General features: G+C 33.5%; 1 protein-coding gene across 3 annotated transcripts in view; it reads left to right on the top strand.

The window, feature by feature from the left end:
- The window catches only part of GRIK2 (glutamate ionotropic receptor kainate type subunit 2), a 358136-nt gene that overhangs the window by 210632 nt on the left and 119919 nt on the right, over positions 1-27585 (top strand). For all 3 annotated transcript variants that reach the window (XM_057364086.1, XM_057364085.1, XM_057364087.1), the window contains exon 12: positions 11210-11433. In XM_057364086.1, coding sequence (XP_057220069.1) covers positions 11210-11433 — 224 coding nt within the window. The remainder of the gene's footprint in view (positions 1-11209; positions 11434-27585) is intronic.

Here is a 27585-nt window from a genome sequence, read left to right as displayed (position 1 = left end):
TTTGTTTGGGCTTTTTTGATTGTTTGCTTTTGTTTTATTTTATTTTATTTTATTTTATTTTATTTTATTTTATTTTGTTTGTTTATGTTTTTTAATCAAACAGTATGCTGCATCACCTTCTCCTTTCTGTATTTCTCAGAATAACTTCTTTTATTTTTGCAATGCTCCCAAGATTTTTGCTACAGTCTGCTGTGCTGGTTGTCAATATCCAGTTCCAATTATAAGAATGTTTTTTTTTGCAGGACAACCAGTTCAGTAAAGCAGATGCAGAACATCAGTTGGGACTTAAAATGTGTTTTGCCACGCTTATCTGAATTCAGGAGAGTCAGGACTTTGGCAGAGTGGTTTATTTCTCCTCCTTTGTGGCCAATATTTATGACTGGGAACTGTCATTCTTTCCGTATTTCTTAAAAAAAAAAAAATATTGATAGCTTAGTTTAAACAGATATATGAACTGAGCAAAGATTGTAAAAAGAATGAAGAGGCTGAGAATATGAGACAAGAGGAAATAAAAAAAAAAAAAAAGATTCTCCAGAGAACGCCTTTCTATATGATACCATTTSAGAGTGTTCCTCCAAGATCTTAGGATATGCAAGAAAGATTTCAAACTATAAACCATAAGTTTAAAAGATTGTCCTATACTGGTCTTGTAAAGCATTTATTTCAATCACATTAGCAGCTACAAACTTACCAGTTTTTTCTCCTTCTTCAACATGTTGGTCATAAATTCATGGTGTAGATTAGCCAAGTAATCACATAATGATGTATCAGAAAATAAAAATAGATAGAACCATATCATAATGCAAAAGTGACCCATATTTCTGCAAAATTTCTTTTTTCTCCTTGACCTTATCCACACTTAGACTTCTCCTAGTGTGTTATCACATGGCACATGCAGGATAACCATGGGATCCAGACCAACTAGCATGGGTTTGTGAAAGGCAGCCCTGCCCAAGACCTTAGTGGATAAAGGAAAAGCTGTGGATATTTTCCATGTAGACTTTAGTCAAACTTTTGACACCATTTCCCATAATATTCCCTTGGAGAAACTGGCTGCTCATGGACTGGTGACTTTCCCCAGGGYTCAGTTGGGGCCAGTCCTGTGTTTTGGCAAGTCTGCAGTTCAGCTGTTGTTGTTGCTTGAACCTGCAGTTCTGGTGAATATAGATAGATGGTAAGCTAAATGGCTGCTGATCTCCACTAATCCTGTTTTAATGTTGTTTTTCTAGTATCTTGGCATTTTATATTATTTTTTACTTACCCTCGTAAAAAAAAAAAAAAAAAAAAAAAAAAAAAGACACAATTCACTTTTTCCTTTAATCTCTCTATATAAAATAAAGGAGAAAAAAAGCTGCTTTGTATTCCAGTTTTATTTTCCTTATCTGTTTGTATTTTCAGCTTTTTTATATTTTGTTTATAATTTATCTCTTTCCCCATTATTTTGTTTAGCTATTTGAAAGCCATCTGTTTTGAGTGCATTTTTATTCTTGATATTCATTTATTTACCTTGCAAAATAAGCATTTCTATTCTACGCTGAAGCTCTCTTCTCTGAATTTCCAGTAATCATTATTAGTTACATTTATTAAGCTGTACTGGAAGTCCAGCTCAGCAATCTCTTTAGATAAAGCTACTAATTTCCATTATTTAATATTTTAAAATAGTATCCAACTCCCTCCAGTTATTCTGTGTCACGATATGGCATCCATGATTCCTTAACTGTTAACTGCTTGTAACATGCTTTTCATGTGTGTGTTTACTGTTTTAAATATTCATATTGGCTTCCAGTTTTTATTGTTTTTGTATTTTCTTTCCTCATTAAAGTAGCATTTCACTTCTGTGTGAAACATATCCTGGGGTTATAGGATAATTTCTTATGATAATGTGTAATATGCCAGAAAATATCACTTGTGCTTTTTGTGCTTTTCAGTCTAATTGCTAATTCATTAATCCACAACTTCAAGTGCTCTGACCTTTTATTTACAAAGTAATTTCTCCCAAGATGAATAAGCATCAGTGTGTCCCTGACAAGAAACTAACCATGTCTCTTCTGTTGCTTGAGATCCTGTTTTTCACTTGGAGCAAACTGTATATTCATAGACTCACAGAACCGTTCTTCAAATATTTTTTCATGTCTGAATTTATCAATGCAATTCACTCAAATATGCCATACTATGCATCTTCTGTTCCTYTTTTGATTATTTGCTTGTTTTAAAGTAAAAGATCAAAGATATGGACTTCTACATGACAATAGAATTTAATTTCAAACCACCAGCTAAACATTCGTCTCCATGCTCACAAGAAGACAGTATTCATGGTTACTTTGTCACTCTAATAAAGGCTGTGTATGATATTCCGTGGAAAATTGTGCAAGCAGATCCTAACTCAGCAAAAGTTATGCAGAAAGTAAACTTCAGCTAGAGATGCATAAATCCAGGAAAAATGCCAAGGAAAGGAAAAAAAAGTCATTAAACTAATATGCCAAAGAAATCCTAAACCAGAAGTTTAGGCCAATTGTATAAAACATATGTATTACTTCAGTGAGGAACATATATGTGATATATGAATTCCCTATTAATTTGTTACTGATTCCAAGTAGAGGACAGATGAAAGTGCAGTTTACAATAGAACAGCAGTTGTAAGTGAGCAATCATTTTTCCAAAGAACAAGGAACTTCCAGACAGTCTGCATTTAGTAAAGCAAGGCCTGGCAACATTTCTTGTATTACAGTGAGGCATACAGAATCATAAATTATACAATTTTTCTAAAGGATCATAAACGTTAATTCATAATTTTTTGAGCTTATCACGTCTTATATTTCCTAGAGGACCTTGAYGAAAAATTTTAACTACATTCTCAGAGATTTGACACCAGAAGTGGCAGGAGACTTTGCCAGTAGGGTCTTTTGAGTGTGCTGAGATGTGTGGATTTTTTTTTCTGGAGATTGGTACTCAAGGGGTTGTTTATTTGAAATTTCTTGACTCTAAGAGTAAGCGAATATTGCTTTCTTGTTTGTTTAGCTACAATATGCCTATGTATTGTTCTTTTACAGTTAGGGTATTATGGACATCCCTGGCTAATGCACTTGGGTTTATACAATGATTAGTTTTCAGTTACAGAGAAAAACTATACAGTGAAGGGTTGGAATTAATTTTCATCACAATGCCAGCAAAGTGAATCATAGCTCATCGAGGCAGTGGCATGAAGTTTTTTAAATGAGAATCCAAACAATAACACTCAAGAATCATCTATGCTTACAGTAATGATTAGGAMCTGATTGGATCCAGGATTAGGGCTGTATTCATAAAAGTATTACAATTTTTGTATCCTCATATCTTTATGTGATCCTTTRCTTTTGTTGCTATAATGATAGTAAAGAATGGTAGAAAATAGCATTGGGATTTTTGTTTCTATGTATACATCTGCTGAAGGTAAATACATGAGCAAAATAGAATTCTCTAAYAGTAGAGTTAATTTCCATTGGCACTTATTCCTTATATTAAGGATTATTAATAGTGTTGCCATTTGTCTTTTGCTTATCTCCAAAGAACTTCACCATGTCTCAAAATGAACATTTCATGGAAGATAGGGAGGAGGGACTGTAGAACCTTTGAGTATGTAAATTTTCATGGAATCACCATTTTGATAAAAGAGTTTCCAGAYGGTCTGGTGGGAGGTGTGTCTCTGGGAATGATGACCAAAACACAATGTCATCTATACTGTTTGGAGGACTGGAAGGTGTCAAGTCTGATCTRTTATTGTCAGGGCATCAAATATAATTCAGTTTTTAAAGAAAATTATACAAATGTCAAATAGTCAGAGTTAAAAAAAGACAGTGAGKGCAGCCTTAGATAAGTCCAAAATACATGAAATGAAACTGATAGTGTGTGTCTTGGGAAGAAAATCATGTTACTTTGTTACCATATGTTGAAACTGATCTGCACGGTCAATTTTTATTTTACTACCTCCTGACCTCTGAGGGCCCAATTATGAGGACCAGTAATGCCTGGTAACTTCCCAACTTTTCTTCCTGAGAAAGTATGTTGGTGTGAAATATATATATATATATACACACACATATACATGCCTGTCAATGGCTGCATATAGGTGTTTGTAAAGAATGTATGTATATTTTAATGTGAACCTCTGGGGTGCAGTTCTCATGAAGTTTCAGCAGAAAATGTGAAACAGTATTGATATTAGCAATTTTAAAAAAATAATTATGAGACATATAAAACATTGCTTGATATAGGGTTTTGAGAATATATACAATGTGAAACCTCTTTTTTTTTTATTTCATATTTGATGGATTTTTCTAAAAATACCTTCTAAAATTATTGTTTATAATAATGAGCAAGTTTAGCTAAGTCTAAGACCTGGCAATCTAATGATTAATTGAGAACTACAGAGTGTGGATTGTCATGCCTGTATCAAAATGCAGGTGAGGGGGGTGAATGCACAGGAGGTTGATTTTGTCCATATTAATAAGTTTTATCCCATTAATTAATTCAGCTGATGAAATGACAGATTTTAAAAAYTGTTAATTGAGTATTGTTAACCCATAAGAGTAGCATATCCTACAAYGATCTACTTCCATCCAAATGAAATGCAAAAATGTTATTAATCATTTTGATTCCATTGTGAAAATCTGCAGATGACAAAGTAATACAGAAAAATGGGAATAAGTTAAATTTGACACAAGTCAAACTTTATTGCATGATGAAATGAGTTCGCTGAAACAATTTAATAAAACCCCATCTGTTTGAGAACAGAAATTATGTCAAAATTAAAAGATGTAGGATTTTTTTTTGTCCTGAATGGAGTAACTGAAATTCTAGGTGACAGCTGGTTAACAACTGGGAAAAAAATCCCAATACTTCTGGAAGTTGCAGTAAATCTGGAAAATATAATGATAAAAATGCTAGCTACAAAAAAGGAATCAATGTCACCTCTGCACTTTATTTCAGGAAGGTGTGCTGCAGCATGGCATCTAATAATTCTAATATTTAGTAACCTGGTACAAAATTATAGAGTTAGAAATACTGTGTAAAACAGCAAAGAAGAATTGAAACATTTTAATGTAATTACTCTTATTTTAATTTTTTCTTAAGGAAGGAGTTACCATTTCCTGAATTCTGASCCAGAATATCTATCCAGTCTTGTAGATGTCTTTGGCAGTTTGCTCTTTCTGGGGGTGCTTGAATCCTGCTCTTCTAACAATTAGAAGAAACCTTTGTACAAAATTCTTGAAATAAAGTGATAAGAGTTAAGCCTGAGGTTTTTTTAATGTTGAAATGAATAATCACTGATCTTCCTGCTAGATATAGTTTCACGGTCTTCTGCCTCTAGTCCTCTTTCATACAGTTTGAGCACCTGTTGATTAGACTGAAGTTGTGCAAAATRCTTTAGAGAAAGTGTATTATAAATCAACAGACAGGAACAATATCTATTTCTAATGGGTACTCATGTTACATCTATTCAGCTATTAAATCTTTGCTGGCACAGGCAAATGAGAATTGATTAGAATAACCCTGAATAAGAGAAAATAATGTAAATTAACTAATTAGAAAGTTTCTGCTTGTTTAGTACTATCATTTCTCCTTGACTAAACATTCACATAATAACAAAGGAGCAAACAGAAAACAATGCCAAAAGTCAGGTCTAGACAATGTTGCATTGATCAAATGATATGCTTTATACTGTTTTAACACCACTATAGGAAGGATTCTGCATTCTATACATTCAATTTTTTGTCTAGTTGAATTCATATAGGAAGTTGTTTCTATAGTAGTGGACAGAATGCAAATTTTCTCTGCAAAACCTTTTGCTCTTTTTAAAAAAAAAAAAAATAAATCTATAGGTGAATGATCTTGTTGATTTCTAGATCAGGATCCTCTCTAAAGGGAGAGTAGATGAAAAAACCGTTTGTTACCACAGCTGTTCAAGAGTTTGCCAAGAAAATAATTACCTATGGTGACACAGGAGGGTCTAAAGAAATGAAAAAATGTGTAATATTACTGAGTGTCAGTGAAATGGATCTGAGTAAACCAGCTGTCTTCCAGTGACTTTTTGTTGCTGAACAAATACTATGAAGCAGCTCAGCAGCTACAAACAAATGTGTTAGTTGAGCCAGTACCTATGAAAGGTGCATCATATATCATTTTCTTATGTTAAAGTACTTTATTATGTTCATACGGTATCAACTGCTGCAGCTCCATCTATATGGAATACTGTTAGCAGTTAAGTTTAAATTATACAAGTCAGGATCCCACAAATAAGAAGTTATGACATCTAAATTCAGCTATCAAATATGGATTTTTTTTTTTTTTACTTTTTTGACTTTTGACTTTTTACTGACATTTGGCAAAGGTAATAATTTCTAGTAGCAACTTTCCAGGATCTGTGGGAAGGTTGTTAAGAAGCTACATCTGGGCTTTTCACAGAGGAGCCTGTCAGGAAGACCAAAGGCAACAAGCATAAACTGGAAATCTCCAAGGGTGGAAACAGCCTGCTCMACTGCTTGTCTGTGGAAACTGTGTCACTCTGTGTATAGATGAGCAGTGGACCAGCTTATCCAGAGGSGTCGTGTAGTCACTTTCCTTGGAGGTTTTCAACACTGACTGAGTGAAGTCCTGAGCAGCCTTGTCTCATCATGGAGATGCTTTGAACAGAAAATTGCACTAGAGACCTCCTGAGCTCTCCCCACTTCAATTGTACTATGATCCTGTGAAAGGCAGTAGAGAAACAATTTCTCTCAAGCTAATGTAAGTGGCTAGTTAAAAATAAAAATAGCAAKAAAGCCCGAATAAAATCCTAGTAGTTTCAAAGGAAATGAAGATCTTGTGACAAGTCCAAAAATTCTTGCAGGGTATAAAATTTTCTATAATATAGCAGCATGAACAAGTTAGTTTAGGATAGACTGTAAGCTTAAAAGCAAATTACAGATCTTATCTTTTCAAACCAATGGCAGGGAAATGTTTTTCTGTGAACAGGAATAATGCATAAAGTCTCTGTGCATTAAGGGCACGTTAGACAGGTTTAAAGAATTGAAGCTGGGCTTTAGCCTTTCTCTTTCATCTTAGGGATGCATTTTCTCCAAAGGGAATATAAGTGAAATTCAACTCACAAGCTTAACAGTCTTAAAAATTTGGGTTTGCTGAAGAAGTTCCCATATTGACTTAGGATCTTAAGCTGAGGAGACACAGTGGATTAAACAAAAACTTAATGAAATTTAACTTTTAAAAAAAGGTAGATTCCTGTATTTTCAAGAATAATTACAGCTAAAAAGTGCATTGCTGCCTGTAGAGAAGTAAAATTACTTAAAAGTCTTTTTAGTATATGTGTAGTTTTGTGTATATTACAAAATTACAATATGATTGTCCTGATTGACTGTATAAACAACTGAGAATCAATACTGTATGATTCCCTTTGCAATTTTATGTAAACATTAATGGTTGCTAAATCAATGCAAAATGTCAGCAGTAAAATTCTTACCAGAACACTCCATTTGCATTGCCTAAAAACCTCAGTTATTATGGTGGAATATTGTATAATTGTAGAGTCTAATTAAAAAGAAATATTATTAGTGATTGTTTCTCTGTCTAGATTGTATTTAAATACTTCATTTTTTTTAACAAAATAGGTGAGACAAAAGCTTTTCAGAAAATTATCAACAAAAGAAAATTCAAACAGTGTTTGTTCTTCCTTTTCCTGGTGTTATAAGTAGAAACAATGAAATTCTTTCAAAATTCTATTTCCCCCCAAATTAATGTGATTGTTTCTCTGGGTTTTAGAGAGTTAATTTTCACAAAAAAAAAAAAAANAAAAACCATAAATTTCTGCAAATACCAACTTTCGGGCCAAACACCAACTTTTATGGCCATAAACTACTCAGCATTAATGTGCAGATTCCTTGCTGAAGTATTTGTAGCTGCAAACGTAGATTGAATGGAATATAATTTTAAAATTTCTCTTAGAGATTATGCACCTAATTTCAGCCCAGAAATTAAAAAATATCATCCKTTTTTTTCTTTGAATACTACTTTATGTAAAATAGTCAGCGAACAAGCTACTTGGAAGTAAAATGTAACTGAAGAAGCAAAGGAGGAAAATTTTAGCCTGCCTTAGGCACTTCTGTAGCAGAAATAAATCAGGGATACCTTGATTGTGTTGTTTGTTGGTGAATGAACATCGTACAGCTGCACATGGTAGCAAGACAGGAATGCTTTATACAGTGTGAAGGGAGTTTGAATGCTTATCCTTTGGGCAGGTAGCTGGTAAGGTCAGGATTGATTCTACCTGTATCGTGGATGAGCTCCTGATACTTTCAAGGAGTGCTTCACTGCCCTGCTGTTATGATCAAGGGGATGCTTTGCAGCTCAGCTGGTTTGGTCCAGGCTTGTCAGTTCTTGAGGGGTAGTGTGGGGTGAGAAGGGAGAGGATGCAGAACCACACATTAWTATGTGCAGTGCAGTCCCTCAGCACACGGTACAGGAGGCTGTACAACTGTTCCATTTCGCTCAGGACTGTGCCTTGTGTTCGAATACCCTTGTCAGACCTGTTTCTAATCCCTATTGTAACCTTTAGTTGGCGCAGAATTTTTCTTTGTAGCAACTAGCTCACTTACCTCACCAATCCTTGGGTGCTGTCATAAAAAGGCTTTCATCTCAAGAAAGAAAAAGTGCTATTATGGATTATGTTTTCAGATAGATATGTCTTTTTATTYTGTTAAAGAATGGTAGCATGCATGCATTCATTCTAAAAAAATGGAATCATCGATCACTGCCAAGTGAGACAAATATTCTTTGTAATGGAACTTATCAAAAAGCCATTTTAGGATATACTGATTTGTTAATGTTGTTAAATGTCACCTGATAAAATACTAATTTTGCTCCATTCCTCYCCTATTCATCTCAAGAAGTAAACTAAAGAGGATTCTCTTACTTGTATTTCTTCATTATAGATGATCATAAGAGAGACTGGTACTGCACTTCTGGAAAMTCAGACCCTGCTTTTTCTTACTTTCTAATAGTACTGTTTTCAGAATAAAAGGATTGTCAGGAAAATTGAGTATTTTGGAAATAAAATATATTAGAAAATGTTGTTACATCTGGTAGCATTAGATTTTTAACTTAGTTATTTCCTCAGTTATTAAAGATTCTGGGTTTTCTTTTTGTTGGACGCTTAATTTTTCTTCTTACAGTGTTATTCTTGTTCAAGAATATTGAAACAGAGTTACTCAGCTCTGAAGAGAATCTTGAGATGTCAAGTTATGTACATAAATTTTATATGTGTCTTCTCAGATTGGGATATCTGTTCTATTCTGTCATATGAGAGGTATTATTTCTTGATCAGTTATTCTAATTTCATCTGYGGCTTGGCTCCACTAGAGACGGCTGTTACAACCTATATTCAACCTATATAGGTTGAATAGGTAACCTATAGTTACAACCTATATTCATTTGTATAGAGTTTTKTTTCCATCTAATGAATGAAGGGCTGGGTTTTCCATAGTATATATTAAAATTAATTTTTTTGTTATTCATTAACRTTCTGTTATATACGACCAAAATTTGCATCTACGAATAGCCTTCCAAAACATCTAATTTCTCTGTCTTTGGGAAGCTGCCTTTTCTGGCAGTTTGTAGTCAGTTGGCTTCAGACTCTTAGGTTAAGGTCTGCTACTTGCCTCGCAAACTCATATCTTGGGTTAAAAACATAGCTTTATGTTTTGTAAACTTTAACATGTTGACCCATAACTTTTAATTCTATTAATTTTAATTTGTTACTTTACTGTTCTCTTTCTGCATCAGCTGGAATATCATCAATAATATGCAATCCATAAAAAGTCATCCACTGTGGAATTAAGCCTTGCTGTTTTGATTAATATCTATAAGTTTTTAATAGCAATCGAAAAGTAGTGCCTGTAATTTTTTTGACCAGTARACTCTTACCAAATTAAATGAACAGTGCCAACAGAGTTTCCCATTGTAACTTACTACAGTAGATCTAATTATGCAAATGCCTATTACAATAGTTTCTAGAACTTTGTGTAAGGTGAGACAACAAAAATTAAAGGGAACACTGAAATGGCACATTGTATGGATTTTTGAGTGTCACACAGTATACATAATACYAAATGAGCAAAAAGTACATAAATGTATGAAATTATATTATTTTTTTGGGAAATCTCTGTGTCTTAGAACAGGCATTCAGAAAATGGTGTTCTTTGTGGTTCTGTTACTTGAATATATTACTTGGGTAACARTGTTCCATAGTAGCTATGCCATTTCTGTCACTACATACCTATATTTACATAAAGTTTATAAGGAATTCTTAGTTTACATCTTTCCAGTTCTTGTGTTGTACTGTTTCATTTAAACTTTCCCATTTTTTAATGTGCACATGCACATACATACATGCACAGGAGTGTTTCAAGTGCTATTGACAGAGATTAACAAGTAGATTCTGTAGATTTTTTGTCAATTCAATTTCCCTTACGTTTTGTTTGAAAGCATAGTATAGACCATGTACTAATCTCCTATGAATTATTGCTATAATAACTGAAATTAAACATTAATAGACAAAATGCATTCGATTGTATGATTTCATTTTAAATACWCCAATTGATTAATAACTATCTGTAAGTTTTGTAGTGATTCCCACAACCTAGTAAGGACAGTTGTACTTCACTAGAACATCTCAGCATCCTTTCAGGTGTAGAACTTTCCATTCTAAACTGGTCTTCATTTTGTACCTSTTATTTTATGCTAAAATATCAGGAATGGCCTCCTGGCCCTTTCCCTGCACTTGTTCAAGCATATTCACATCTGCCTCCCAAATGCTTTGCTTCTAAAGAGAACAGTGATTGAGTGGCAAGGAGAAGACACGTGTTGAAATGCACAGTTAATAAAGTTTTAAAGTATGTGATAATTGATGTTCATGCTTTTTGCAAGACAAAATATTTTTCTTCACTTGTATCCTGGTACTTYTAATTTTTTTCTAAATGCTGCTGTGTCAGTTTAACAGATGAAATARAATAAATCTCTTATCTTACTTAAAGGGAGAAGAGAGCTTTGAATTTCAGGTACCCTAATACAATAACAACCCTCCTCCACATGAAGTTTCTATTTTGCATATTCTGATTGTGCACTTCCATCTATTTCTTCTGACTTAATGGCCTTTTTTCTCTTTTTGTATTTCTGTTAACAGAAAGCTGACCTTGCAGTTGCACCACTGGCAATTACCTATGTTCGTGAGAAGGTCATCGACTTTTCCAAGCCCTTTATGACTCTTGGAATAAGTATTTTGTACCGCAAGCCCAATGGTACAAACCCGGGCGTCTTCTCCTTCCTGAATCCTCTCTCCCCTGATATCTGGATGTATATTCTGCTGGCTTACTTGGGTGTCAGTTGTGTGCTCTTTGTCATAGCCAGGTAACATGTCAACTTTTGTGATTTTTTTGGCAATTGTTACCATTTTATTCTTACTAATAATTGTCAAAAGTCACAAAAAATTTCTTACTTTTCTACTATTATATTTAAACTTCATGATTTACAGAGAATAATTAAAGATGAGGAATCTCACTATTAACATTCTCTACTGCCATGCTAAGTTTCTAGTTTTTTACTGGRCTTTTTCCCTAAGTCTTGAGTATGCTAGCTAGATCTCTTCTTTTATTTAGAAATGTAGAGACATTAGAAAGTTTACAAAATATCTTTTCCCAGTAGAAACACAGTTTCTATTTTGCATGTTCTGTTTTGTTACCCTGATTTCTGCTTATGCTATGGTGCTTATTCTCAAACTGAGTACTTAGCTGCCCATGTTAATTCTAGATGCCCAAAGTGGGCCTCTACCAGGTGCAAAACAGTATGTGTAGATTAGTATCTTAGAAGTAGAGTAACAATATTTATTTTTTTACTTTTGTGCCAGGTGAAATCCCTGAGAATTTAAAGTCTCTGAGTGGAATATTTTTGGAAGCTTAGTTGAACSTTTGGAATTAAGGAACCCGATACATCAATTGTTAAATTATAAATTGACATGGTGTATAAGGTTCAGCTTTTTGTCTGTTTTTTTCAACCCGAATGAGCAGAGAAATGTTTTTTGTCAAAAAAAATACCAATAGTTTTACCTTTTTCTTCTTAACTAATTAGGGCTGAGTTCAGGTGCTCACATAAATGCAGACTTAAGTGTTATAACTTTGGCTTTTGTCATGAGAAAAAAAAGAAAAAATCAGAACAGTGTATGAAATCTCTTTTGCAGGCTTCCCCTTAGAGTCACTTGCAATTTAAAAAAAATCAAATATATATAAACGATATTGGCTTTTACCTCTTTAATAATATGGRGTCATTTTGTTTGAGTTGATAATGAAAATGCACTTCAGTCCTGAGATTTCCATTRTTTCATTCTGTGGTTCACAGTAGAATCTTCATATTTTTCTTTTTCTATGGTGCTGTAGTTAATATCAGGATTCTCCATCTGTCTTTGATATTCTCTGTTTCATTTTGGAGAAGTTGTATCATTCTTGTATTAGTGAGCAGCAATATTTTTAGAAACCAGTTTAAAAATAATTTAGTACCTGTAGATGAAGTACTTGAGATATTGAAGTATTATAGATAATACTGAAACATACTGTGTAATGAAAGACTTTGATGTGTACCTTCTTTAAAAGTCTGCCTTAAAGAGCCAGACTTATGTTGAAAGTTTCTTGAAAGACCAGTATATTTTAGTGGACTATTTAATCAGAGATTGCAATAATTTCTGAGGTGTTCCTGTCATACAGATACCTCTGAAAGCACAGCTGAGTATAAATCACAACTGTTATCTTGTGAAATGCCTCATGTAAAATATTTATGTATATGTCCAAAAGTTTTAACCCTACTGTTATCACTAAAGGACATTTTCAGCATGATGCACAGTGCTTTTGACAGGCAGGTCCCACTAATGTTAGCAGGATTTGTATGGCTGAGTTCCTACTTATGCTTTGAAAATGTGCCTTGACAGGTTTTTGTAGGAAAGATAGAATTTCTTGAAGCCTTTTTTTTACTAATTAAACTATTCAGCCACTTGAGTTCACTAGCAGAATAGGAAAGAATATTTATTTTTATATAGAAGCATCAGATAGTAGACCAATAATGCTGAAATTTTTTTCACTTGTCTGTTTTTGTGACCAGCASCATAAATTCCATATGTAATTGGAAGCATTATCTTCATTGTAAAGCAATATGGACTGTGTTTTATAGTTAGGAGAGAAGTTTGGCTTTGTTAACATTGTATAAGATACCTTTTGTGCACATTAATTTATATCAGCTTTCAGATCTAGAGTTTTTCACTATTTCTAAACTGGTACAATCAAATATTGATAACACATTTAGAAATAAAAGATGTAGGGTTATGTAAGACAATCTACAGATTTTATTCATAATGCAGAATGACTTAATARTATGTGATAGGATTTTCTAACAGTATTGCTAATAAAAGAAAACAGGCCTAAATTAAAAGTTAAATTTCCTGCTGAATACTAAGCAGAGAGAAGATTATTCAAAAGTTAGAGACCTGTTTGCAAATACAATTCAAAACTGTTATCTGTCACATAGAGAGAGCTATTTTGAAGTACAGTAGTGCAGAGGACTTTSCAGCATAGTGGTATGTTTGTTCAGTACAGATTATATTTTAGGTACTGTACAGCTGATGATGTATTTTTCAGTCCTGGTGTTGTGAAACTCTTGGACTACATGCCACTAGTTTAATAAGTTCTGCCTAGAGTGTTTTATTAAGAAGATTTCTATTCCACAACAATCCTTCCATAATGGATGTTTAACTACCAGTGTTTCGTAATAACTGCTACATGTTTCATAATAAGGTGTGCCTTTGTTTGGAGCAGTACTTGGTATGTCTTTTGTGATATAACATTTTGTAATTACAGCTCATCAGAGTGTTCAGTACAGACTATTTATTTTAAAATTGAAACCTCCCATATTTGTGTCAAATATTTTGTGATGTTATTGTTTCACCCYGTCTTCCAAACAATGTTGGCATGTAAGAGCTTGGTGCATTGAAARCGGAAAGTACTGTTCTGTTGTGCTACTTAGGTCTCATTAATTAGTGGTATGGTGATATTTAAGGAAAGATGAAGACATTAGTAAAAGATTCAAGAATCTTTAAGAAGGAATGGCTGCAAATACTTTCATACAAAGAGAAATATAATATAAATCTATATCAGTACTTTTCTTTATTTGCCAGAGGATTTGATTTACCTACCAGTTTGAGAACCATGTATAAAGAGCTGTAATTGCACACTCAACAAGACAACAAGCTTTGTTGTTGATTTGGAAGGAAGGAAGGCTTTTCTATTTTATTTTMCTGTTTTAGCTCCCCCCAAAAAAGATTATTCCACTTTTGAACATACAGATTTTGCATTGCAGGTAGGAGGAGCCTATATGTGTTGGACACAGYGTTCTTTAATTGGCATCCTTTGTGGGGAGATATAGTAGATTGTGATTTCACTATAGATACTAAAATTTATTAATCTTGCTTGTTGCCATTGTTGAATTTCAGTAGTTAGGGTGGTTAGTTTCTTTCTTTCTGAAAGTTTCTTWCTTTTTTATGCAGACTGATGACTGATGTATGCCAGTCTGCCTGACATCAAACCTATTCATTTTCTGTGAACTGGGAAGTTCACATAGAATTTTTTCCTCTTGTGACAACAGTAATAGATCTGTTTCTGGTGCTAGATAGCAGTRTCTTTGTGTGTCTGCTAGCAGTGTCTTGTGTCATCTGAAATCCTGTTGCATTCCAATATTTTCCCTTTATGGCTCTGACTTTACTTGTTCCTTTGRTTTAAAGTATCAGTTTAATTCACAGTTTAGACATGATTAGAAGAAAAGCTAAGACTTCAGTATAATACACCAACTCCTTTTTGGACTTCTGTCAAGTACACAACACTTTCTGATCTGTATAACCAAAAATCTCATTAGTAGAATTTTATTTTATTTCTGTCTGTTGCTGCAAACCATTGTTTCATTTCTAAGCAACATGCTGTTTTCTTACAGTGTTGTATGCCAACTTCATAGACACATATTGTCCCTTCTTTTCCATCAGTCTGTGCAAGAAACAGATGCTTCCTATTTTTGGTCTTCAAAATCTAATATGTTGGTAACTGGAGGATCCTTCCCTTTCTATGTAGACAACATGAAGAAAACCAGTTTTATGCTTTAAATAAGCTTAATATGTTTTATTTTCATAGGTCTTCCTATAAATGACTTTCAAAATTAATCTTCAGTTGGGTTTTCTGATGATTGTGCTGTATTTTTGAGTCTCTTATGCATAATTTTAAACATCCATGTCTTCTTGTATCTTTTCTGAAAACACACATTGGAGGCTAAAATTACTTCAACATTTTTATCAGGTTTTTTTTTTGTTTTTTTTGTTTTTTTTTGCTTAATTTACTGGATTACAAGTCATTCCTTGCACACTGAGTGATTTCTCTGTGAAGCAAGGCCTTTTTGCTGTGGCCACGTCTGTCTGTCATGAAGAAGTTTTGCTCTTAAGTGACCTGTCTTCAAAACTGGAAGAGATACAGCTGCCTTAGCAAGGTGCTTCATTTTTTGTGGGTTTGATGTGATGCAAATAAACTATCCTGGATAAAATGGTCCACTACTGAGCTCTTATTCTTCTTACACTCAGSTCTCTGAAGTGTCAGTCAATATTGTGCAAATATATATTAAACTCTGCTCACTGCCTTAATTGCTAGTATTGAATCATGGATTGTCATTTTAAAATGACACTTTACTTGTAACACATTTTATGTGCTAGGACTTCYTGCCTTATCCTCCCTTTGGAATTTTGCTATTCTGCATCTCCTGTGTCAAGCTCTTGTGCTACTTCCAGCCTGCAACGCATTTATCAGCTATTTTTCCATTTCCTCATAAGCACTRAGGAGAGCACAATGAATGTTTCCTCATCAACAAATGATGTTTCTCTCTTACCASCTGGAATAAAACATAATTAAAGAAGACAMGTTTTAAAAAGTCTCCACACATTTATCTTAATCTTCCCTGTGAAGAAGCTTAGGAATATCCTGCTGTTTCAGACTGGAACAGACGCCTGAGCWTTAAGTCCCTCTGGAGTGTATGCATATCCTTTTACATCTCATGACTCTTCATTTTTATTTTATATTTTTCATCAGCTGATTTCTCTCCTTAAGCTTGTCTAATTGATTTTGAAGCTACTTCTTGAAAACTGCCTTGATGGAAAGGAATGAATGAGAGAATGAGAGGAAACTACTTTCCCGGTTACTATGGAGCTCCAGTTCCTAAATTATTATGTTGATAATTATTCAAGTTGGAAGTTAGCATGTTTGCCCTTTATTCTTAACAAGCATTCTTTCCATGAGAATTTTGTCTCCTGAAGTCTCCCTAGAGAGCTACAGCATATGCTATGAGGTGTTTTCAGGAATAGATTCATCATCCAATAGGGCAATCCAGATGTCAACCCTGAAATCTGCTTCTCTTACAATCTTACAGTTTTAAGATAGTTTTGCCTCAGTTATAATGCAAGTGAGGGTATTGTCATTCTGCTATAAAATGCTGTGTAAGTAGACAAGGATAAAATCATGCTAAAAATTCCACACTTCCCAAAATTTTTCCATAACAAATATTTTAAAATCATAAAATTTTGTTTCTTTGAAATCAGATTGAATCTTAGGACCCTAAGTTGATGGCTTTCAAAAAAYTCCATATAGTCTGCTTCTTTCAATTTATTTTTTTTTCTGGTTGAGAAGCAAATCCTTGCTAATGCTAGAGATCATCTTTGTTGTGAAAAAAATAATAAATGTGCCAGCCTCTTGAACACTGAGGTTTTATTTGTCAAGGGAACCAGGCAGATTGCATGACAAGACTTGTTTTCTCCTTTGATGGCTTTTTAAGCTTTTTTTTATTATTTTTTTTATTTTTTTTTTATTTTTTTTATTATGTTTATGTAGCTGTACCATGAAATCCTATTACTTTGTGAGAATTTTTTAGAAAGCATACTTGCTGAACTAAATTTCCTCTCCTCTACATGAGAACTGAGAAATTTTAATTTTAGAATTCTAGCATTCAAATGAAGTTTCAATAAATGAGGTAATATGAAGCAGACACCTCAATTATATCTTATATCTGGTTTTTTTTCACTCATAAGCAAATTATTAAATACTTGTTTTTTACTTAGTCTATCCTGCTAAATGTAATAACAATGAAATTGTACAGCTATCTTGCCTGGACAACAGTCACTGGAAATTTTGTAAGCAAAACTTGTCCATGGTATTTAAAATACACTCAGATACTTGTAAGGATCACTTTTCCCAAAACGTGGATGATAGCTTTAAATTGATTGAACAGTTTACTGCACTGTATGCCATTTATATTAGCATAAACCTGTATAGTTAGYAACAGTGTGTAAGTGATTAAGTAATTTTCTGTGGCTAGCACATAGGTCTGATGTTCCATCCCTATCCTATATAAAATTGCAAAATATACTGAAATTATAATTCCTTCTCATAGGAACTTCATCTAGATTGTATAATTATTCTGAGAAGTTATGATTTAAATAACAGTCGGTGCTATAAAATCTAAATTTTTAGCATAAAATTGTAAAATCTAAATTTTGGATGAGGATATATGGCTTAAATAAGGACAGTGAGTTAAGCAACAATCTCTCACTTTGCGTTTCGACACTTGAAAGAATACTTTGATCTCTCTGACTCCTCCAGAAGAGATTTCATGTCAGTTTATGAATTTTATCGTTTATAAATAAACATCTTCTCCTAAGCCCTCAAGATTTGCTTGAACCACTTCTGAATTATTCCAATCTCCTTCAGCTGTTCAAGAAGAGATAAGACTTTCAGGAGGTCTACAAGTCTACATACAAGCACAGTATCTACATAATAACCTCTACTATRATACTGTTAGAGATTGAAGCAAGAAAAAACTTCTTATTCATCTTTTAATCTTTTTAACATAAATATCCTCCTTACATTTTAGGGTTAAAAATCCCCGGTTCTTTAAWTCCTTGCTATATTGATGGTAGATAAGTCTGAAATCCCAAATTCTATTTACCATCCATCAAAATTATGAAGAAACTGCTGCCAGCAAAACAACTGGAATTACTTTACTGATGTTGGCTGAAAAAAACATAAYCCTCTGCTTTCACAATCCGACAGCAAATATAGTAATCCCCATTGGCTGAATCTTCATTTGCATGTTGAAGAAGAAAAATGTATTCATTTAAAGAGAATCAATCCTGGATTCCTATGTCAAGAAATGGATTKGATTTTTTTTTTGCCTCATGATGGAGGTACTTTAGGAAAGTGGTAGGTTTGGTGACTTGTGCCATAAGGAAAGCACCCTGTAGTATGCATTTTTTTTTTTTTTCTCCACTAGTATGTTTTAAATTAATTCTTATTCTTTGTAGATTGCCCTAATCAGATTTTTTTAAAATGAAGAATATAGAAGTATCTTAATTCTGTATAAAATTGAAGATGACCTAAAAACGCWTTCCATCCTTTCAGCTATTTTTTTCTCATTATTCTGAAAGACATCACAAAGCTCTAGAATTCTTTACTAGCTATCCAAGAACTTACATATTTTGAATGGCTGTACTGAATTGCAACTCTGTTCATCCTTAAGGAATTTTGTGTCTCTTACTACCAGCAACTTAACTCTTCATTCTCACTTACTTAAGTACCCATTCTGATTTTACTTTTATGACTTCCTGCATGTAGGTGTTACATATTTTAAAACATATATTTCCTCTCCATATTGATGGAACATTGCGATGAAGTCTTTTCTAGAATCTGAGTGTATTTACGGAAAGTTATTTCAAAACTCATGTTGAACTACTTTTCTTTCTATGATGTCTTCTTTGTTTCAGTTAGTCATTTACATGTTACACTGAGTATTTCATTGCCCAAACATGTCAGGATCCTATACACCCTTTTGAATCTCAATAGTACCTTGTGTCTTAGGATCTCAAGAATGTTCACTAAAGCTCTTAGGGAGGATTCAGTTGGATAAACCATCTTTAGTAGCAAAATCTAAGCTTTCATTGGTGAAATAATGAGTTTATTCAATGGCCTTCTTCTAGTCTGATTTTTGTCTGACTCATAATTTTTCTGGTTGATTCATTCTGYTTCACAGTGTTCATTGCTAGGCATCTGTCTGAATGCCATTCACTTTTTATCTAAATCATTATTTCTAACTGCCTCTGACAGTTTAATAATTGCATTTGCATTCCCTTCATCTTTAGAACAAGCTGGGAGATGCTGGAAGATATTATGCCACACTGTATTGCCATTTGTTTTCAGACACAAGTAATCCTATCTTACACACTCATAATCAAATTTACATGCCCAGATTCATGTGACTTTGTTTTTGCACACTCTATAGCCAAGTTAAAATGTTATAAACATGTATACTATGAAAATTGTTTTTGAAAGTATCTCTGCAGTCAAAACAGTGACATTTCCCATTAAAAATTTGTAATTTTTTTAATCTAATTGGWTTCAACTGAAAACAAAGTAGATCTCATCCACCTACTTTTGTGTTTTCAAATGTCTTGGATAAACAAATTCCATAAATGAGTCAATATCTGAAGACTGTTTTGTCAAGAGCTCTGTAACATCACACAAAATAATGYTTCATATCTACCACAGGCAGTGATTTGTTAGTTTCTATGTACTGTATTAGCATCCATTAGCAAAAAAATTCCATAGTCCCTGCTTGTAAAAAATACTCTGAGGACCAATTTTTTTTTAGTTTTGAAAGATTCTTCACCATGCAGGGGTTCATCCTTATTTTTAACAGCCCTTGCAAATTACCAGACTTTACAGTACATGGGAATAATGTTGGATTGCTTTTATGAAGTAGTTTACTTGAAAATAAGTTGAGCCTCCAGGAAGAGAGCTAAACATTCTTTTTTTCTTTTTTTTTTTTTNTTTTTTTTTATATATATATATTTGATCATTTAATTGTGTTTTGTCAAAACAGTTTTTTCCTCTATATGTGGCAAGAAAAGAAAACACAAGTCTAGATGTGGTCCTTTGTATATTCATTTAGCAAATGATAGCATGGATTGTTAAATGTGCCTAAAGAGGAAGGATACTCTRTACATGAAGCTGAATTTTCAAAGCTAAAATGATCCTTTCGAGAAAGGTCAGTGCCTCTTATGTTTATGGAGTTAGGGGACAGAAGGTTTAYTTTCTTTAATTTATGTTTGGTCTATTTCATGTGTTTGATATGTATAGTATTTGTGGGGAGAAGGAAACTGTAACTCTSACCAAAATGCATAGGAGCAGTTTTCTCAAGAGATATGCAAARCCTCATTCTCATGAGATATGTAGTCCCCCTACCTAAAGAACAGGACACAAGGATCTACTGGAATGGGAATATATCAAGAATCCAAGAAGGTACCACACCGTTGTCAAAAGATTTTGTTAATAATTGGGTGTAAGTGGTAATTTGAAAATGTGAAAATTAGCTGTTTGTCAGATTCCTTTTCCATTAGCACTAGTGACTGAATTTGCAGACCCTGATATATAACAAAATTAATTCAACCAGCGGCTGAACTTTGGGTGGTATATTTTTGATTSGTTTGGTTTGATGTGGTTTGGTTTGTTGTTGCTTTAGTTTGTTCAGGCTTTTTTCCACCCCAAGTCAAAACAGAAAACTCTATGTAGGAGACATTTTATTTATTAAAGTAATTTCTCATATGCATACTGTTTGGAATACTTGACTAACAGTAGAAAGGTTTCCTCAAGGAAAAGTTAGAGGTTTTAGTGATGGGATGGAAAGTTGAATGCTAACAGTCACAATTTCTTTCCCCTCTCTTCTGGAAGACCCAGGGAAATAAAATAATATTGAGTGAAAATGGCTGGAAGATCGAAAAGCTCTTTTTATGCTAAATAAGCCAAACGTATAAAAATTATCTTTATATTTTTACTAAATATGTGGACATGTATGCAATGGGTTCCTTTATTTCATCTAAAATAAGAGGGAGAGATAAACCATTGCAAGAAAATCCAAGATGATACGGTGGTTATTAACCTTGTAGAAAATTCTAGGAACAGATGTTCAGTGGAATGAAATAGCAGTATATGTAGGATAGTATTTTAGAATTTTCTGTTGGATTTTTTTGGTTTCAGGATTACTTGAAGGATAGGAGAACTTGGGTAACAAAATTATTTTATGAATTTTATTCCTTTATTCTCTAAAATAGACCTTGTTCTGTTAGTAATGTTAGAAAAGCAGATACAATTCTTGAGTACTTTTAGATATTTGTAACTAGTCAAGTGTCCCATTATTTGGAGTGGTGGAACTTGTCTGTTGGAATATAAGATGTTTTTTTTGGNTTTTTTTTTTTTTTTTTTTTTTTTAATAAGCACAGGTTTCTGATTTCAGAACAGGAAATAATTTAATTTTTGTACATTTAGCTAAACCAAATTTTTCTAAATTTCTTCTCTCTCAATCATCATTATCCATTATATTCTGAAAAATAAATCTAAATAGACATGTAAATAAGCTAAATTGATGGAAAAACAAAATAGAAAAATAAAACCCCCAAACCAAAATAAACCTACAGAACTTTACCGCTTTGAAAGAGAAAGAACTTCTTTCTTGGAGGAAAAATGTATTAAACTTGGGTCATAGTTAAGCATTACACTTCAAACCAGAAGCATATCTTTGAAATAAGTAACAAAATAAARAGGGAATATTTCTTGACTTTAAGTGTTATTCACCACCTGGAGAAAAATGAGATTGTTCCCTATAAGATCCTATAGACAGACATATGGAAGTTATTTATCTCCTTATCCTTCTGATTTAGATGTTTCCAGTTTACCTTGCTTATGCAAGATTTTCTTCTCTAACTCATTAGTGAGTATGAGTCTTTTAAGCACTGACAGGGTTTGATCAGAAATCAGTCTGAAAAAATGCATACAGTAATTTTTTGATATTGGAGTGAAATCTGTAGTGTGTCCTTCAAGCATTTCTGTTTTCTGTATGGAAGTCACTCTGTGTTAACTCAAATGATGGTGAAATTCCTTTAGTGTAGTTCTAGTCATGCATTTTCAGACTTTAAATAGTGGATGCCTTACTGTTGTGTTGTTTTGTTTGTTTGTTTGTTTGCTTTTTGTAATTTATTATAGTATTATCAAAAATTTTGTCTTTAGCAACAAAGGTAACCTTCTTACAGGAAAATTATTCAACAATATTTTAAATTTTGAGCACCACAGTTAAACATGCCACATCAGTTAAGGGATATAGTTGATTTCATTAGAAAATAATACGTGTTTAAAATATCAAAAAGTTTATCATTAATAATTCTTACAACGCATCAGAGAAAAGTTTAAATATAAGTAGTTTTTATTAAATAGGGTTGTTCTGGTACATCACTGTCATTATACTGTTTGTTTTGTTTTGTGTGGCCAYTAGACATATGGCACCTTCACTCGTCAATTAGGAACCTCTAGCTGTGAAAAAGAAACATGAAGACAATGTTGCTTCAGCTTGATGAGATTGTTCATATAATTTCAGAAGACTAAAGATAGCAAACCASCCAGATCTACTGCCTCTTTCCTTTTCGGTGTCTGCTTTCCTTAGCTTTGCAGCAGGAATACTGCATGGCATACTTTTAATGGGGTGAATAGTGAAGTGGTAGATTGCAAAAGAAGGTTATACAGCTTATCACAGATATTTAAAGTTCTTAGTTTTTTTTTCCTAGAAGAAATAGCTTTAGCTTTACACAGRATAGGATGCCTATTTGCTTTAAAATTATTTGTTTTGTAGAAATTAGTGTTCTGTACCAGAGCACCATTGTTAGGGGTRTCAAACAGTTTTAGTTAACAGGTACCATAGCAATTAGTTCGTGTTCTGGAATCATTTTCTTGGTAGATATTTTGGAGGAAAACCAGAATGGTATACAATGCAATGCAGATTCAGGCAAGTTCCTGTGGAAGGAATTCCAGTGCTTAGAAAATTCTCTGGTTTTGTGGCTGACACAATGTAACCAACAAGCCCTGTCCAGAAGAAAAATGGAAGCAGGCAGCAGAATTTTTTTCATTGCACTGCTTTGCTGTGTTCACAGAGCGTGGCAAATTTAATGTCAACTTGCAAAAATACCTGAAAAAGGCTTCTAATTTGTCATATTTATCCTCCACACACTTCTCTCTCTTACTTTCTCTCTCTTGCTCTCATCTTTTTCTAAATGGGCATGTTGGAGGAGATTCAGTAGTTAATCTCATAAAAATCTGGTCAGTGTGCCCTTCATTTACCATAATGAAAGGAATTTTCACCTTGCTTCAAATGTAACTGTAATCTGATAAATTTATTAGGCAGAGGCATACCAGAGACTCCTCATATCTTTCTGCTGAGCTGCAGTTAGAAGCTCAGTTTTGTCTTCAGCTTAAATGTTGATGGGGATTTGTAATGTTCGTAACCCCTTCCTCATCATCCTGCCTTTTATACTGGATAGCCATTTATGCCTGAACAAAAATGTCAACACCTGTAAGAATGATGTTTTTGTACCTCTATTCACAAATCTAAATCACTCCACAGGTGAAAACAGTGACGATTTCTGGACCGTAGGGGAAGAGTAATTGGGCTTTCCTGTAACACAGGACAGCTTTCATAACATCACTAAGCAGGGTCATGTAATGTTGTCRCATAGACAGCACCAGACACTTGCTTTAAAGAATCCACAGTTCAGAAGGAGTAATTAAATAATTTAAATAGTTAAATAGATACAAAATTTCCATAAGGTAAGARGAAATAGGAGTGAAAAATGAGTAAGTTTCTTAAGAAGGATGGTTCAGCAGTTACAGTTCTTCAGCTGTGTCGGCAGGAGCACATTTCAGTTTGCTTTTTACATTATAAAGCAAGAGAACTTTGAGGAGGATTTTGAAAGAGATCTATTGATTTTTTTTCCTTGAGGCTATTCTCACATGAAGACATGGGTCTTCATGAAGTCTGGGTTAGATTTGACTGGCACTGGTGGAATAACTGCACAGGTTATCCTATGGCAATGATATTAAAATCACTACCATGTTGTTCTTTCTATTGGGGAAGAGCAGTGAATATGAGGGAAAAAAAAAGCAAAAGAAGAAAATCTGAAAAATTACATTTCAGATTAGTTAATGTGAAATGGAATGTGTTTGTAAGTTTTGAAACTTGATGGAAAGTTCTGAAGATATATGRGGCAGGAGCACTTACTTCCTTTGCAGAAACACACAAGTTGCCTGTAGGGACTTTGAGACATTGCTATTACAGCAGTTGAATCTCTCCAATGCTCTTTAACTCATAAACATTTATTTTGGCAGTTTGGTGAGAGGGAAGATAACAGATTAGATTCAGGGAGACCGTATGGTACTAGAAGCAGTATGTTTTGAGTCAAATGAGAGGGTTAAATATGGAATAAAGTCATGTTAGTGGTTCTTGGTTAAAAAAAAAGAAGTTGGTGCAATTGTCCTTCCTCAGAAAAAAAAAAAAAAAAAAAAAGAAAAAGGAAAAGGCCTATGTGTAGTCTATTTCTGTAGAAAAGAAGATTACTGCATATGCCCAGAAACTGTTTGGATCTAGTCCCTACATTGTTAAAATACTTCTGAAATCACGGTTTCCTGGAAAAAAAAAAATGAGAAGAGATACTCTGCTGAGTCAAGACTTGAAATGCTTAGTACCCTGRGAGTTTTACCAAACTGGAGAGCTGGAAGTTTGCTCATTGATAACTCTATGAAGGAGSCATTTCAGTGGTGACAATATGAGCATGTGAGTTCCTGACTACCAGTGCTGTCAATCAAAGAAACATTGCTTTCATTAATATTGAGCTGAATATATTATTGGTAGTTCATAGCCAGACCTCAGGGTTTTATTTGAACATGAGAGAAAGATTTCTAGATAATGAAAAAAAAAAAAAACCCCATACAAATAAAACAAAAAAAATCCAAAACAACTGTAAGTATTAATCCATGATCAGGATTTGGAGCTTCAATTCAACAGGGTCCCAGAAGAAAACCCTGGTAGTTCAGTTGCGTTTATGATCAAATTTTAAAAGTGTGTTGTGTTTGAATTCCTTTATCCATGGTCTTTCCTGAAGAAATCCTGTGTGTTCCATTAGCAGTAATGAAAAATTTGTTCAATTATTGGTACAATTGAGAATTGTAATGGTAAGATCAGAAAGGATTAAACATTTTTAACCAACTGTCAGTAATACATGATTATCCTATCATGTTCCTTTAGCATTTGGTATGAAAGCTCTCACTGGTTTTGATAGAAGCACAGTGAACTCTAAATACTATGAATATACTTTGCAAGGGCTGGAGCCCAGGGCTTGCTTACTGGCCCATTCCAGAGAGCCAGAGGGGTTTCACATGATTAAATGCTCCATCAGCCCTGTCATCCCACCCACAGTGCCAGCCAGGATTTCGTGCCTTTTTAAACCATATCTGGGCATTATCTGAGTGTAGCAGAGGCCAGAAGTGTGAACAGGAATGCCCTAACAAATAAATTTTATGGCTGATCACATGCCCTTGCTGAAGTCTGAGTCCTTCCCTACGCTTACTGATACAGATATAACCATGGAAGTTCATATAAGAATTCCTATTTATTGTAATTTTTTATGAGACTTTAATCAAATACTTTAAATGCAGAGTTATTAATATATATTTATATATGTAGAAATAGTAAACAAAAAGATTATGCTATTGTTTTTCTTTTGGGGGAGGAGGAGGTGGTGAAGACCAAAGAACCACACACCAAAAAAAAAGGCAATCAAAACTCACTAAAACAAACCATAAACCAACAATTTTCCAGGTCTTAATTTGTGATGCTGTTTTTAGTCTCAGAGTGACATATAAGTGCAAAAAAATATTCATTATAAATAAATACTGCACATGAACCCATATTATCACAATTAAAAATKTTAGTTTACTGATTTTATGTAAAGAATGTTCTATTTTGACAATTTTTAAAGCAGAAAGAAACATAATGTTGGTCTTGAAATTGTTTTAATGGCACATTTCCGTGTAAAAATCACATCCAATGTGCCTACATTAAGAGATACCCTATTATTTAGTGACTCCAGTGTATAATATTTTTATTCATGTCATTCTAATGGGTGACATTTAATGTATGTGAAGGGCAACAATGAATTGTTATGCACTCTGAACTAGATATTTCCTTTGYTGTGATGTTAAATGTTAAATGTTAAACTAGTCTGCTGTCAAGAAGGTTGCTGCAATATTGAATAGAAAGGTCAGATTTTTCATACAACCTTTGAATGACCAGTCTTTTTTTGAGGAGTCCATATATTYTTACATTGCAAAATATGATTTCACACTTCATTATGTGCCTTTAGGAAGTCCTCTGCAGTACTCTATTTCTTCCCTGCAGCTTGTGACAAACTTTTGAGTGAATTGAGGAAATCAATATGTGCTTCTCTTTTAAAAGAARGAGCATTTGAATTTCTCAAGTATTTTTGTCTCTTACACTGTGTTTTATTCTCTAAAGAGAAATAATGATCAACTTATTATCTTATTTTACCACTATAGAGTAGACTATCACTGTTTTATATTACGAATTTATGGGCTTATTCATAGATACAAATAACCATATCAAAAGTTTTGTTTGGACCTAGATGGCAAGATCTTCAAATCAGTAGTGCATATGGATCCCTTATTGCAGACATGCCAGTCAACAGTATGAACAACTTTGCAAAGCCTAATTGAGTGTTGCACACTGTTGGACTAAATTACACCAAACATTTGCAGACCAGGTTTCCTAATGAAACATATTTTAGAATATGTAGGCAAATATAGGATATGATATAATGAAATTTAAGAATTGCAAGTAATCTCACATAGACAGGGGTTGGTATGTGTTTTTACTTAAAAAATAAATGAAAAATGAAGGGAATACCTATGCAGCTCCTATCTTTTAYGTAGGATATTGAGATTTCTTAAGACAGGAAAACTGAAGATGTATCAGCTTATAAGTATTTACGTAAAGTGGTTTCTGAGAACTCAGCCCACCCTTTCAGTTTAAAAACATTAGAAAGCCTGGTGAAGTCCATGACAGTGATAGTACATGGGGTTTTRACATCACAAATATGAGAAATAACATTCTGCAGACAAAATTATACTTTTTAATGATATATGTAACATTAAAGGTTACATATATCTGTTATTTCTCATAKAACATATATGATTGTTTTTCTGGAAGCACGAAAGCATTTTTTTTTCCATGTGTTAAAGCATGGTCYAAATATCAATGTGTGTTATTTCAAAAAGTTGGTCTAAGACATTGCTAGCAGTTTGCTAAGGCCTACTGTGCACATTCTTTGAATATTCTTGCATCAACAGACCCAGATTTCCTGGTTTACTTTGACAATAACTTCTGAGTTCCAGGTCAGGACTATCAATTTCTATGGTTTACTAAAACCTTATCAAAGGTGTGTTTTGGGGAATATAAAGGAGAATCCATACTAAAATGATTTTTCATTAGATTTGACAGTCTAGGTTCTAGGAGCAGACCAGTGAATATACTTGAAAGAAGCCAAGTTAT

Source organism: Malurus melanocephalus, unplaced genomic scaffold, assembly GCF_030028575.1.
Source record: "Malurus melanocephalus ecotype Western Australia unplaced genomic scaffold, MMel_1.1 scaffold_35, whole genome shotgun sequence".
NCBI lineage: Eukaryota > Metazoa > Chordata > Aves > Passeriformes > Maluridae > Malurus > Malurus melanocephalus.
The sequence above is the reverse complement of the archived record's forward strand: the minus strand, read 5'-3'. Positions and strand labels throughout refer to the sequence as shown.